At 41.1% G+C, this 13,760-nt stretch overlaps 1 protein-coding gene across 1 annotated transcript; it reads right to left on the bottom strand.

Annotated features, from left to right (window-relative positions):
• Positions 1-1,097: 1,097 nt before the first annotated feature.
• Positions 1,098-9,322, bottom strand: LOC104470302 (C-type lectin domain family 12 member A-like). Its single transcript, XM_010085162.1, has 6 exons — positions 9,232-9,322; positions 5,823-5,921; positions 5,011-5,151; positions 3,680-3,834; positions 2,074-2,189; positions 1,098-1,251 (listed from the first exon to the last, which is right to left on the bottom strand). Exons 1-6 carry the CDS (start codon positions 9,320-9,322, stop codon positions 1,098-1,100), a joined length of 756 nt encoding a protein of 251 aa, XP_010083464.1.
• Positions 9,323-13,760: the final 4,438 nt, after the last annotated feature.

The raw sequence follows: 13,760 nt of genomic DNA, 5'->3' as shown, positions 1-13,760 counted from the left end.
GGAAATGATCCACAATAAATAATCTGGGATGCAATCCACAAGGGATACACAAGTCTCCAGAGCGGACCAAACTAGGAATTTGTCGACTTTTTACTCAAATCGAAACACTGTTATGGGACTGAGATTTCTTATTTCAACCTGACTGTCTTTATTCCAAGAAGATGTGGAGGGAGACATTTTGTTCATCAACACAGCTTGGGGTATTTTCACTGTGGTTGGGTTTGTAGACCCTTGCTCAGCACGTTAAGTTATCAGTATGGCATTCCGGGAAATATCCTAAAAATAAATAAAAGGAGATTCTGTTCATGCCTCTGACTGAACCCTAGTGTAACTCTTGCAATAGATAGAAAAGTAGAAAATTAGAAATGTAGAAAAGACGAGCAGAATTATTACTAGAAAATTAAAAAAAAAGAAAAAATATAAAAAAGAACTAACAGTGTCAGGAAGAAGTATAGAGCACAGAAGAGAGCTAGACGTTCATAGCTGAAGCATATCTTCTCCTGTGACACATGCACAAGTCCTTACGAGGACTATGAATCCCTGTGCTCCAGAGCAAATATGATTATTAATACAGTTCAGGAACACCTTGTCACACCTTCTGAGGACAACTGTGTGTGTTGTATACTCCAGCCTAGTAGTGTATTAAAGCAGTCAGATCAACAAGACATCAGAAACATCTCCTGAATGGAAGTGTTTAATCTTCATTGCTTGTGTTAAGTTACAGCTGTACAGTTATGAACTGACAAGTATTAGGAATGTATCAGTGGATGCTGGGAGAGGAGCAGCATCTTTACTGCTTGCCTTGTCACTGCTTTTTTTCCTGGTCATCACTTTTGGCCATTTTGTCCATCACTTGTGTTGGTTGAAACTGAATAATCATTTGGCAGTTTTGGATCTGGAATGAAAGACTTGGGTCACTCCTGCAGCCCATCACCATGCTTGTTTCCTCAGTATGAAGATATTTTTATATATGTCTACAGGAGAATGAAAACAGGGAAATGTAAGTCCAATCCAACATATGTAAATTCTCGTGTGATAGTTCTGGAAAACAAAATAATAAATTCCCACCTTGCAGAAAGTCTACTAGCTTCTCATGATCATTTTATTCTGACAAACCAGTCCTCCTCGTTACCTCGCTGTAATTGGATGGCGGGCTTTTCACAGACATAGTAAAACTCTTCTTTACATTGCCTGCTATATATGGTAGTATAATAAAAATATCCACAGCTTTGGGAGTTTAAATGCTTTACCCTAGGAAAGAAAAATCTTGATCGTTACATCTCACATAATTCAAATGGTTCATCTTGCCCCTTCCAAAAAGAGCCGTCTTTGCAAGAATTACTTATGTGTCTTTCACAAAGAATATATACTTTCAACAAGGAAATAAAGCATTTAGTGACATTGTGCACCAACTCCTATGAGGCTGATCCTGTCCTGAACACACCAAGAAGCACCCCCAGCAGACTCTAAGGGTGGATCCTAAACCACTTCTTGTACCTGACAGTAAGAAATGCTAACTCCTGGGCACTGACTGGAGGGTCTCAGTGGCTGTTTCAACAGAAAAGTTAAGAGAATACTACTGCCCAATAATGAAAAGGAAAATTGGCAAAGCAGGTTTGAAAGCAAGAAGAAAAATATACTGCATTTCAGAAATAACATGTAAAACCAAAGTGAAATTATTCTAGACAGCATGTAGTGTCTTATATAAAAATGAAAAAGTATAAAATCAAAAGCATTAAATGAAATACCTTTCCATTGGAGTTTTTTCCATGTGTCCTTACTGAATCAAGATGTCAAATACAAGAGAAACATATGACATTTATGGTCAAGTTGAAACTAAATTCTGAAATAAACTTTCAAGATACTTTTTTTGCTGAGTAATAGTGCCTAGATCAGCCTCCAAGCAGTCCTGGGTGAGGCCAGGAAAAATCTGGAATGGAAAGGTGAGACCCAGAATACAGAGAAAGCTGTATAAAAGTTGGTTGTTCAGTATTCCCTGTATGTCAGAGAAATAAGGAGTTGTGTGTGGGTCAGGAACAAGCTTATGTACTGCAGGGAAAGCTGCCCACTTACCAAGATTTTTGTTGTTCTGTAAGAGCTGTGTTGTCTGCCCAATACCAGTCTCTGTTTTGAGCTCTAAATGTTAATCCAAGCCAGTATGTGTTTCTAGGAAATTTTTTTACCAATTCCTATGCAGAGTAAGGACAATTTAAAACAGATATTCTTAAAGATAATAAAAATAAATATTTAGGCTCAGAAGTTCAAAGCATTGACAGAAATTGCTTGAAGGACATAAATACCACAAATTGTTAACTTGTCAGGAAAAGTTCTGCACTTACAGGAAAAGCCTAGTATCAAAGGCGAAATGATAGAGAAGAAAAAACCCAGTAGAGCTGTTTTTAATCGGAGAGAAGATAAACTTATAGCTCTGAAGAGCAATGTCACTCTCATAATCTTATTTAGACCCTCTGAGTGAAACACTGGACCATTCCTTCCCACTTTAATCCCAAATCATTCCTTCCCCTTTACTCTGTCTTTAGCATTTGTCAGCCATGAAAAGGAAGCCTTGCAAGGAGCTATTGGTTAGTTTCATTGTACTTTCACACTTGATTCTAGCATCATTTACTTATTCCCAAGAGCTTGTCCATGACAAGTGGAGGAGGTCTTAAAGTTAAGCATTTAGCGATATTCTGTTCTTAAAAAATTCTCTGAGCAGAACAGGTAAGAATGTAAAATTAAGTAATCCTGCCTTTCTCACTGCTGCTTGAGAAAAATCTCTGAAGATTTGAATTCAGTTTTTCTCTTGTTCTCCTTCCTTCACTTACCACTGTCACTCCCAGTGCACTTCTCTATTTTCTCTTTTTCCTCATGCCTCTCCATGCCATGATTAAGACAGCTAGAACAGGCTGGACCTCACAATCTTTGCTGTCATCAAATTGGGAGGTGAGAATAAAGCTGCTCCCCTTTACCCCAAGGAGAAACATTATGGCCTGCAGCTCAGTGAGAGGGGAACTGGCGTTTGTCAAGTGCTGGAGAGGAGGCACCCCAGCCCTGACTGCTAGCTCTTGGGCATCTTTTCTGCCTTCAGTCTTCCAATACCTCTGCTGGCATCCAGAGGCAAAAGCATTATGTCACTCTACAGCTGGCATTTATTTTCACACCTCGGTTTGTTTTCATTTACTAAAAGACTAGGCCAGATTTCAGCAACATGCTGACAAAGTGTTTTAATTTTGGTTGAAAAGAGGAGATCAATTTTTTGTGGAAAGAACTTCCACAAAATGGGAAGGACTATGGTTCACCTATGGAAAGACCAGGTCAAAAGAGGTTTTCACACTGATATCTTACCAAATCCTTGTATGGATCTGTAATCCTTGTTAAATTAGTGAATTCTTTGCCCACAACAAAACAGCCATGAAATCGCTTTCACCAGTCATCCCAGTGAACAGCCAGCCACGGCAAGCCGTGGCAAGGGACGCTATTTCTGACCACCAGCCACTCAAAGGGCGGCACTTTGTGTGGCGATGACCAGTCCTATGCCTTAGCGCTGCCCAGGACAACCTAATCGCTGTAGAAAACTTCCTGCTCACTGTGCCGTTTAAGAAAACTACACGTGAAGTGAGGAGCTGATAGGGTGCATGAACTTCTTCCGTACTAAACAGAGTGAGAAATGAGTCCATACCAACTTCGCTTCGTCTTTTATCAGAAGAAGAGTAGAATTTTTTGAGGAACAAAACTGGTCACTCTGTTTCCATGACTTCACTTCCTCTGAGTGGTAGTAACACGTATCACCACCTTCCCACTTCCAGTTTGCAGGGCAGAGTGTGCAGTTCTGGCCTGGGAAAGGAAAACTGTCACCTCATTTCTGTTCCCAGGCTGTCCCTCAAAGAACATTGCTGTTGGCCTGTGACAACAAGATCCATAGGAACTGAGTATGTTTGGGATAGTCCTCACTCAGAAAAAAAATCCCACTGTGGTCCCAGAAGGTTCAGGTAATGAAAGAGATTAAAACTGAATCACAGCCCCCCAGCCCTCCCCCATCTCTCCATTCCTTTAGCACAGGGGGGAGGTTCAGATGCTGGAGGTGGGATTTTTTTTCCCCTGTCTTTAGGAGCTGCAAAGATGACATGAGTGAGCCCACCTGGATTCCCATCTTACTCAATGGACAGAAGTAGGTGCCTCTCACACATGCTTTTTCTGTCATTTCAGGTGTCTTCCTTGGAGAAAACAAACTGTATCCTTGTACTGCCAATTTCTCTCCATTGACTGAAATGGAGACCTAGACAGCTTGCCTGTGGAACAATATCTGAACAAATGAAATCCCCTTTCCCAACAGTCACAATAGGATCCCTTTACCCGAGGCTCCTACTCCTCAGAGTAGGATTTCTGAAGAGAACTAATTCTCTGGCTGGCTTATTGTCAGATGCCACTTAAAATAACCCATCTGTGGCAAACTGATTTCAGAAGCAGCCCTGCACTGGACACAGTCAGGAGACGGGGAGTGAACTCGCAGGTTGGTTTAGGTATGCTTCACCACACATCACTTCTGACTTAAGCAGATTCCTGTCTTATCTGGGGTTGGTACTAGCACACTGTCCTGTGTGTGGACTGCTGCTCACATAGAATTTCGTAAGGTGTTTAATTCTCAGGCACCACCGTAAAATTGTCTATTAGATACGGGTGAGATAGTTGTAGAGGTCCTTGAACTAGTGCTGACGAGAACTGGCATGTGCAGAAGGCATCCCCACAGAACCTTTTTCTTATGCAAACTAAATCCTGAAACTCTGGTACCACTGCCAGGCCCCACACCAGTGCACATATGGCTGGGCTGGGCGACTCTCTCCAGACACTGCATGAGGCAGACGTGCACCTTTCCTGCTTTCTAGGCATTTACATCTGAGAAGACACACGGTCATCTAAGGAGACAGACCTGGGTAGGCACAGAAGATACACACCTTGTTCCCTTCCCTGCCATACTGAAATAGAAGCCCTCATCAAAACTTGTTGATTTACCATTATTTTGAAGGTTTTTTTCCCCTTCCAGGCACAGTTGATGTCCTATTGCTTGCAGCATATTTGATAAATTTGCATGCAGCTCATTCTTTGTCATGAGGTCTCTAAGTTGTGTCCTGTAGTCCTTGGAAATCTGGAAAACTGAAATTCAAAATAAGACATTTTCCAGTGCAGTCTTTCAGAAATGGGTAGAATGCAGATAGGGAATGGCTTAGCAGATTATTAGGGATAAATAAACAATTTGGGATAAATGTTATTTTTCCCTGAACAGTTGCTGCTGAGATGGAGAACGTTATTGTTTGGCTGTGAGTGAACAACAAAATGAAAGTGTCACTTTTAATCATATATTTCAGTTGTGTATCTTTCTCTTAAATTGGTTTCTAGGCTGTGCTTTTTTTCCTAAAGATGTGAACTTCAGCTCTGTATCACAGTGGAATTGTTGTGGATGGGAGGTAATGGGCACAACCTGTTCCCTTGTGACACAAAGCTTTTCCCTTCCCTTCAGATCCAGCATTATCAAAGAGGAATTCATGCTATCCTTAGTCAGCACAGTAGGACTGTGGATACAGTTTTTAGGAGACCAGAAAATGAGCCATAGCAAGTGGTGAATCTCTTACTCTACTCCTTTCCATCTCCCCTCTGTGTTGCTCATTTCTAGCCTCCTCACATTGAGGACAAAGATGCTCTGGCAAGGGAAAATATCTGGTTTGCCTGTTCTCAGATGAACCAGAAATTGTGTCTGAAGGAGATGTCAGTCTGATTTTATTTAGTGTCTTGGCCCCCTCAGAAAACAGAAATGCATTAGTACTTACATAGAACTGCCAGGGTCACCAGCGCCATCAGCAATGCCAGACAAAGCATGAACAAAATCAGGACTACTGGCCAGCAAGAGCGGGATGAAGTGGGAGGCCCTGGGAGGAATTCAGTCATGAAATGGAGGTGTGATACTAAAGGGATGATAAACACATTAGCTTCATTAAATTACACCCATCTTTGTGGTGCATTGGTCAATAAATTATTGCTTTTACTTTATGGTCCTATACTCCTGCTGCAGAGTCTCTGCACACAGCAAAAGATGTCCAAACAAAGTAAGAGAATGAGAGATCACAACAGCTCAGTGGAGAATGTGGACAGCTTTGGTCTTTTCAAGGCCATAAATTGTGGCAAGAAAGATATTGAAAAAGCAAGACATTGCAAAATCTGTAAAGTTGATTGCTGAAACTGGAAAACAAATATGCACTGTATGGTTGTGTTAATTTGTAATGTGTGACATATATCTGGTCATCTGGTTAATCTGAGTGCTACAGTAAACTCCTCTGTTGCTTTATGGTAGTTTGAGATTTCTAGCTAGGAATTCATACGGAATTTTTCTGTAATGAGGGTTACAACCTAGATACAGAGATAAACACTGAGTGAGGAGAAAAAGGAACAACCTTTTCCTGAGCAAAGGAAATTTTAAGCATGTGGGTCATGCAAAAGAGACCTTGTTTATAAAAGCTGGAATATTTCATGGGTTAAGATGCACTGAAGGAGGGAGAAAAAGCATTCAGTTTGTCAGAGGAGCACCAAATCTAAGGCAGATATAAAAGTTGCCACTACATGGACTTTGTGGAGAGCTGCAACCAGCTTGACTTAATCCAATAAAGGCAGTAGAATGGGAACACAGAGAGGAAATTGATAGTCTAGAAAAGGGAAAGGAGTATTTAAAATTGGGGAATGAATTGCTGAAGGAGTAAAAACTGAAATTTAGTGTGTCAGGCTAAAGGAACAAGAATGGAAATTATGCAGCGTGCCTTTCCTACATATAGCTTGTGGCCAGCTTCTGTGGTGTAGCAATCCTGGGCAGAATGTTGTACAAGACCTCACTCTATAGAAACTCATGTTGATGAATTACAGCAGGTAGGAGAAGATCAAGGAATGGATGACATCTTGAACTGGGACACAGATCACTGCTGACTTATCTTCAACTTCCTGTTCGCCATAAAACTCAGGTCCTTTCCAGCAGAGGCCTCCGCAGTCATCCTGCTCCCAGGCTGTACCACTGCCTGAGATTAGTCCAGCCTCAATACACAACAACTCGTGGAGCTTCATGGGGCTTCTGCTCACCCAATCCTAAAATTTCTCAAGGTTCCTCTGTATTAAAGCTCTACCACTTGGTAGCGTCAGACACCACTCCTTATTTAGTATCATTATATATTTGCTGAAGACACACTGTCATGTTTCAGATTGTTGAAGGTATTAAACAACATAGTCTCAGGATCAGCTCCTCAGGGACCTCCAAGGGACTCTGCCACCAAACAGAGGTTGAGCCATTAGTTACTTCCCTCTGAGCCTGGTAGTCCAGCCAGTTTTCAACTCACCTAACAGCCCATAACTTCCTCAGGTTTAAAATAACAATACTGTAAGAGACACTGACCAAAGCCTTGCTGAACATTTATATCTTCCTTCACTTGCATTTCATCACAGAATGCAAACCCAGTCTAAAGAAGTGCTCTAACTGCTTGATATTGCACAAAAGGGAAATACCCAGGCCCTTCACAAAGAGAAAGAACATCTCCAAAGTCTGGTCTCACAGGCATATGACAGACATACTCAGAGATAAAGCCTGCACAGGAGAATCACACACCTTATAGATCCTAACAAGACTTAAGGACACATTGACTGCTAGGACAAATTGATATTTTTAAGGTCAAAGTACCTCTGTATATGCTCTGAAGATGACTATTAGGTGCCTGGAGAACTTCAATAATAGAAATTTGACTCCCTAAGGCAGGCTGCTAAATAGATTCATATGAATTGGAGCTAAAGGGCAAAAAGAAATTATTCATATCCTTACAAAGTCACAGCCTCAAGCTGAAGAATGAAGGCATTATAGTCCGTGCTTCCTGGACCTTTAGATGAGAAGAGACAAAGATTTTGTAGTTTGAAAGTGAAATTTCATAAACAAATAAAAAATATTTTCAGGGCAGCAATATGAATCAAGACCCAGCAGTAGTTTTAGCTTTGTCTGTTTTAGTTAAAGTATTGCCTCAAGACTTTCTTTAGGTAATGGTTCCCGGTACTGTACTTTGTAACCTCACACTGCTTCTGCTACACCTAGCACAGCTGAAGGGACTGCTTGGGATGGGTCCTCCTTCCTGTACAGTATTCCTGTGGTCCTAAAATGGATGTATTTATTCATTGTAGTTGTTTCGATTTGATGTTTGTGAAATAATGCAGGCTGTGCTGTGCCATCTTGGAATGGTGCTTTCTCATCATGAAATATGCTTTGTCTACCCTGGGACATAGAAGCGGGAGTTGTATGAGGATACTGGTGTCATTGGACATTACAGGAAAAGAAGTCCAGAGCTAAATACAAAGACAGGTCAGATTTTTTACCTTTTTTTTTTTTTTTTTTTTTTTTTTGCCCCTGTATTATGCTTTGGCAATGCTCAAAACCATAACTTGACATAACATACATTCAAAAAGCATAAAAGAATTCAAAACCACTGCTCTTTGGTACAGAATTCCCCACAGAATTCCTTCTGAATAGCAAGCAAGTTGTCCTCTTTTTCGTAAACCCCTGCTCCATAGCCTCACCCTACAAACAGCTTGTATTTTCTATGTTCTTTGTTCCCATAAGTTGCACCACTCAAATCTAGAGCTCGTCTTCACAGGTACTCTTAAAAATTTAACACAAATTAAACAAAATTAATTTAAAATTGGTATGTAAAATATGGTGTTTAACATGCATTCAGCCCTTTAACAGATGGAGCCATTTCAAAGACCAGTGCCTTAATTCAGTCCACAACTTCAGAAGTGAAATGAGGTGGGTCAGTTAAAGCTAATTCAGTTTTAAGCTTGAATGCAAATGCATGGAGAAATTAAATCGAACTGATCCACTTTAAAAAATAGTTCAAGTTAACTCTTTTGAGGTTTAGACAATTAGGATTATTTGTGGAGCTCAGTATAACTCAATAATATACTTTTCTCTGAAATAAGATAATAAATTCACTATTAATAAGATAATTAATAATAAGACCACTATTTCAGGCATACCTTCCAAACTCTAAAAAGTTCAGACAGAAATGACAGCAACAAAAACCAGGACACACTTATAACTAGTATATTTTTCTGGTAATAACAAAGCTAATAAAGGCCCCTTGTGCATATAATTAAAAGTATTTACTATTCCATCTACTTTAGCAAGAATCAATCATAAAAGCCTCATAGATACTACACCTTTTTCCTTAGTATCTTCAGGCTCTGGGATGTTATGCAGCACATGGCTGTTTCCAAATTTCAGATTGGCATATGTTACTTCTTCTGTCATAGCTGGTAAAAAGAAAAGCATCAGAACAAAAATGTAGAAAAAAGATCTAGCATCTGCAGCTAGTAAGCTAGGAAGAAAATCTACCCCTTTGTGGGGTTTCCTTATATTGGCAAACAGAAATGAAGCAGCAAAGACGTCCAGATACATCTGAGCTTCCTCAATCACAGTATGGCCAAGAGGGTGTTCCTCTCTCATTCGTTGCTATATTCTCTTTCTTCCTGTTTACCTCACTTCCAACCTTTCTTTGGTTGGAAAGCTTGAGGGCTTCCAGCTCTGATGATTGACCTGTTGATTAACTAGTTCAAGTTGATATTTTCTCTTGTACATCTTCTCTGTTAGATAATGCTGGTCTGATTTTTTTCTTTTTAAATCTTTCCTGCTTTTTTTCCCTCTTCTTTCTTTTGCTTCTTCTTAGTCTGGAATTCTGCTTCCCTTTGACCTCTCAATACTTCTTGTTTCTCCAAACAAGTTACCACACCTCCTAGTGTACAAGTATTTATAATATGTCATATTTTGTTAGAAGCTTCTTCTATGCTATTCAGTTCAAAGAACTAAGTAACTACAGAAATGGTATTTAACACGTTTCAGAACAGCAGGATAGGATAAATTTGTGTTTGTCTGAGCATTCAGTCATTTACGTCAAGAAAATAGTTCAGGATGCTACACTTCTCAGAGGAACAATGACTTCCTTGCAGCCCCTAACAGGTCTTCTTTGGGAAATTTTTTTCTGTTCTAAATTCCCTTTTCTCTCATAAAAAAAAAAGAAAAAAAAAAGAAAAAATATTTGGGGGAGACAAAGATCACAGCCAACATTATTTAGAATACCTTTTATTAAATAGTGGTTAGTATTGATACAGCCAAGCTGTTATTACTAAAAGCAGATGGATATTCACAAAACACATTCTCTTGCTCCTGTAGTGCAGTTGACACACTTGTTGACAGTTCCATGATGGGAGCAGCAGCGGTGAGGCCCATCGCAGCAGGACACTCACTGGCAGAAGGGTGTATTGACACACTGGTGGCTTCTAGGCAGGGGTTCAGGAAGTCTCTCAGGGGGCCCTGAATTTAGTCAAATGTATGCACAACCCTGTAGCCTTTGTTGGAAACATCAGCCACTGCTGGGCAGCAGTCTGGGTTACTCTCTTTGTTGTAGATGCAGGTGTGTGCCGGTGGTATAGATTTGGCAGGCTGGTGGTATTCTGGGCTGGCCAGGTCTTGCAGCTCCAGAAGAACTCCTGAGCTGCAGGGTTTATCAGTCTTTAGGAGGATTTTGCATAGTACCTCTCAGCATAATCTCCCACAAAAGGCTGCTTACAGCTATCCATTGAATTTGTGTCTCTTACTATATTTTTCACTACTCTTTAAACTAACGATTGTATTATGCAAGAATACTGTGGGTTACTAGGTAACATTCTTAGTAAACCATGTGAATCAGGAAATTACACAGCAGAGGGTGTGTCAATGCCAATGACACAATAAAAGGATGAGCTGCCTCCTGTGCTTGAGTAATGAAGGCTACAGCTTCCCCTTTGTTCCTCTCCACACAGTCAAAAGGGACATCTATTCCCTTATTTAAAAGCAGGCTCTATCACAAAAGAAGTCTCCAGTGCCCAAGAGTTGCTTACACCTATTTTACAAGGCTGGGACAGAAAGTAAGCAAATTAAGCAATTCATAGGTAGGTAAGAATGCCAGGTAAAGAGAACTGAGATATCTTCTAAAAAGAAAAATGTTTAAGCAAATCAGTCATGCCAGAAAAGAAAGTCAGGAAAGACAAAAAACCACAAAGAAACATCAATACAAGCTACAGAAAGTATGATTACAGAGTGCTATCTTGCAAAATGCCTGAGAAGGAGACAGGACATGAAACTGCCTTTTGCAGGCAGTTTGGAAGAGAAGGAAGTGAAGACCAAAATGAGCTGCTCCTCCAGGGCTAGGGTGGCCTTCTCTGTGAGCCACAAAGACAGGCAGTTGTGCAAAGAGAAACGGGCAGCATGTATTGGAGCTGGAGCCCCTGTGTGTCTCGTTCCTGTGCTCCAGTACTTGACATATGAGACTGTAGTCACAGACAAGGAAATCTCAGAGCAGCACATTTCTCCACTGCATATTCTCCAAACTGTCAAAAGACACTCTGAATTTAAGAAACTCCTGGCAGGCATCATATCCTGCAAGGCAGGGTCACACCAAGGAAAGAAGTCAGTTGCCACACTATTCAAGAAGAGGAAGATTCAACTATCATCCATAAGAAGGATTGCACATAGGAGTGTCACCTCCAAGTGTGAAGAAAGTAGACGCTCTTGCCCCACACTGGCAAGGCAAGGACTGTCATGTTTGCAAGGCTCTTGCCAAATCCAGCTCTATGGTCCAAGGGCACAGTAAAAGCCTCTGCCATTCTCTGGAGGTGAGGCACCCTCACCAAACTCTAGAGTTTGGTGAGGGTGCCTGGCAGGTACAGCACGTTGCTTTCAGGTGAATAAAGGGAGCTGATATGGCTTCTTATTGATATGATTTATTTTTCATAAGAAAGCTTTTTTTTTGAGAGTTACTTCCATATTCTTGTTCCACAAGCTGTACCAATGGTTTCAGCCAAGTTACCACTGTGTCAGTGATGGAAATCAGAACATCCTCATTCAGGATGTACCCTGGATTTGAGCTGTAAGTAGATGATGGAGGCACACTGAAGTGCATAATAACAACAGTAAAGTGGGATGCACAAATGGAGAAGGCTTTCCATCTTCTTTCAGCAGAAGAGATCTTCAGGATGGTGTTGAGAATTAGAAGGGAAGAGAGGAAAAAAGGAAAAATCCACATCTGGATAACATGTCCCAGCAAATACTCAAACCACACCTCCCAAATTGCAGAAGTCAAGGCAGGGAACGGGAGAATGAAGAAGCTCCCACTGCAGGAGAAGATTACATTTGAGACTATCTAAGGAACTTGAAGGTGTACAGGTCCATGTGACCTGATGAGATGCATCCATGGGTCCTGAGGGAACTGGCAGATTAAGTTCCTAAACCACTATCCATCATATTCTAGAAGTTGTGGCAGTCTAGTGAAGTTTCTGCTAACTGGAAAAATGGGAAAAATAATGCCATATTTAAAAAGGGAAATACCTAGGGAACTACAGGCCAGTCAGTCTCACCTCTGTGCCCGGCAAGATCATAGAGCAAATCCTCCTGGAAACTATGCTAAGGCACATGGAAAACAAGGAGGTGATTGGTGACAGCCAACAAGGCTTCACTATAGGGCAAATCATGCCTGAAAAACTTGGTGGCCTTCTGTGATGGGGTTACGACGTTGGTGGACAAGGGAAGAGCAGCTGACATCATCAGCCTGGACTTGTGCAAAGCCTTTGACACTGTCCCACATGACATCCTTGTCTCTAAATTGGAGAGACATGGATTTGACAGAAGGACCACTCAGTGGATAAGGAATTGGCTGGATGGCCATACTTAGAGGCACAGCTATTGCTGCTGCTGTAGCAACTTGTTGCCCGATCACTATCAGATAAAAGTTGGGATTTCACCCTTTACTTAGCTCAGGTTCAGTTCTCTACTCAGCCATTTCCTCCTGTGTTCTTCCACTACCCACTTCTCCATCTGCAGCTGCTCCTTGGAGGAGCCATTTTCTCGTGCTCCTCCCTTTCCTGTTGTTCTCTTCAGCTGTGCTTCCCATGCCATCTCAGGGATGAAGTGACTCCTTATCACTCTCTCCAACTACCTGAAAGGAGGGTGTAGTGAGGTGGGTGCTGGCCTCTTCTCTAAAGTAACAAGTGATAGGACAAGGGGAAATGGCCTCAAGTTGCACCAGGGAAGGTTTAGGCTGGATATTAGAAAAAATGTCTTCACTGAAAGAGTGATCAGGCATTGGAACAGGATGCCCAGGGAAGTGGTGGTTTCTGGGTGGAGTCACCATCCCTCGAGGTGTTCAAGAAATGTGTAGATGTGGTGCTTAGGGACAGGGTTTAGTGAGTTAGGTGGTGGTGGGTTGATGGTTGGACTTGATGATCCTTCAGGTCTTTTCCAACCTTAATGATTCTCTGATTCTATGATTCTAAAGGTAGATTTGTAGTTTCCAGTATGCTAAATAAAGCCAGGAAAACAGAATCCAGTGCATTTGTATAATACTGACACCCAAGCATTTATTCTATTGAGAATTTCCTGCTGTTTGAGAAAAGATCACAAATATTAGGACCCTCCCTCAATTTGTGGAGTACGTGCAAGGAACAATGCCACTAAAGTAGCAGGGTTCATAAATATTAATTTGGATCTGTGACTGCTTACACAGACTAAGGCATTAAAAATCAGATTACATCAATGGTAAGCATTCTGGGGAAACTGGAAAGCAACAAGAATTTACTATTAATACCAGAAGCCAAATATAAAATTGATCTCTGCTAGTGGTACAGGTGTTTGAAAACACTCTGTTTCTGAAATTACC

The sequence above is a fragment of the Pterocles gutturalis genome, unplaced genomic scaffold (genome assembly GCF_000699245.1).
Source record: "Pterocles gutturalis isolate BGI_N339 unplaced genomic scaffold, ASM69924v1 scaffold36980, whole genome shotgun sequence".
NCBI lineage: Eukaryota > Metazoa > Chordata > Aves > Pterocliformes > Pteroclidae > Pterocles > Pterocles gutturalis.
The sequence above is the reverse complement of the archived record's forward strand: the minus strand, read 5'-3'. Positions and strand labels throughout refer to the sequence as shown.

Excerpts from the sequence above, each read along its gene's own strand:
- LOC104470302 (XM_010085162.1), bottom strand. The coding sequence starts at position 9,322 with ATGACAGAAGAAGTAACATATGCCAATCTGAAATTTGGAAACAGCCAT. Across the intron at positions 2,190-3,679 it reads TAAAAGACGAAGCGAAGTTG|GAATTGGTAAAAAAATTTCC; the intron begins GTATGGACTCAT and ends TACTCTGCATAG. Across the intron at positions 1,252-2,073 it reads ACAGAACAACAAAAATCTTG|GGTAAAGCATTTAAACTCCC; the intron begins GTAAGTGGGCAG and ends TTTCTTTCCTAG.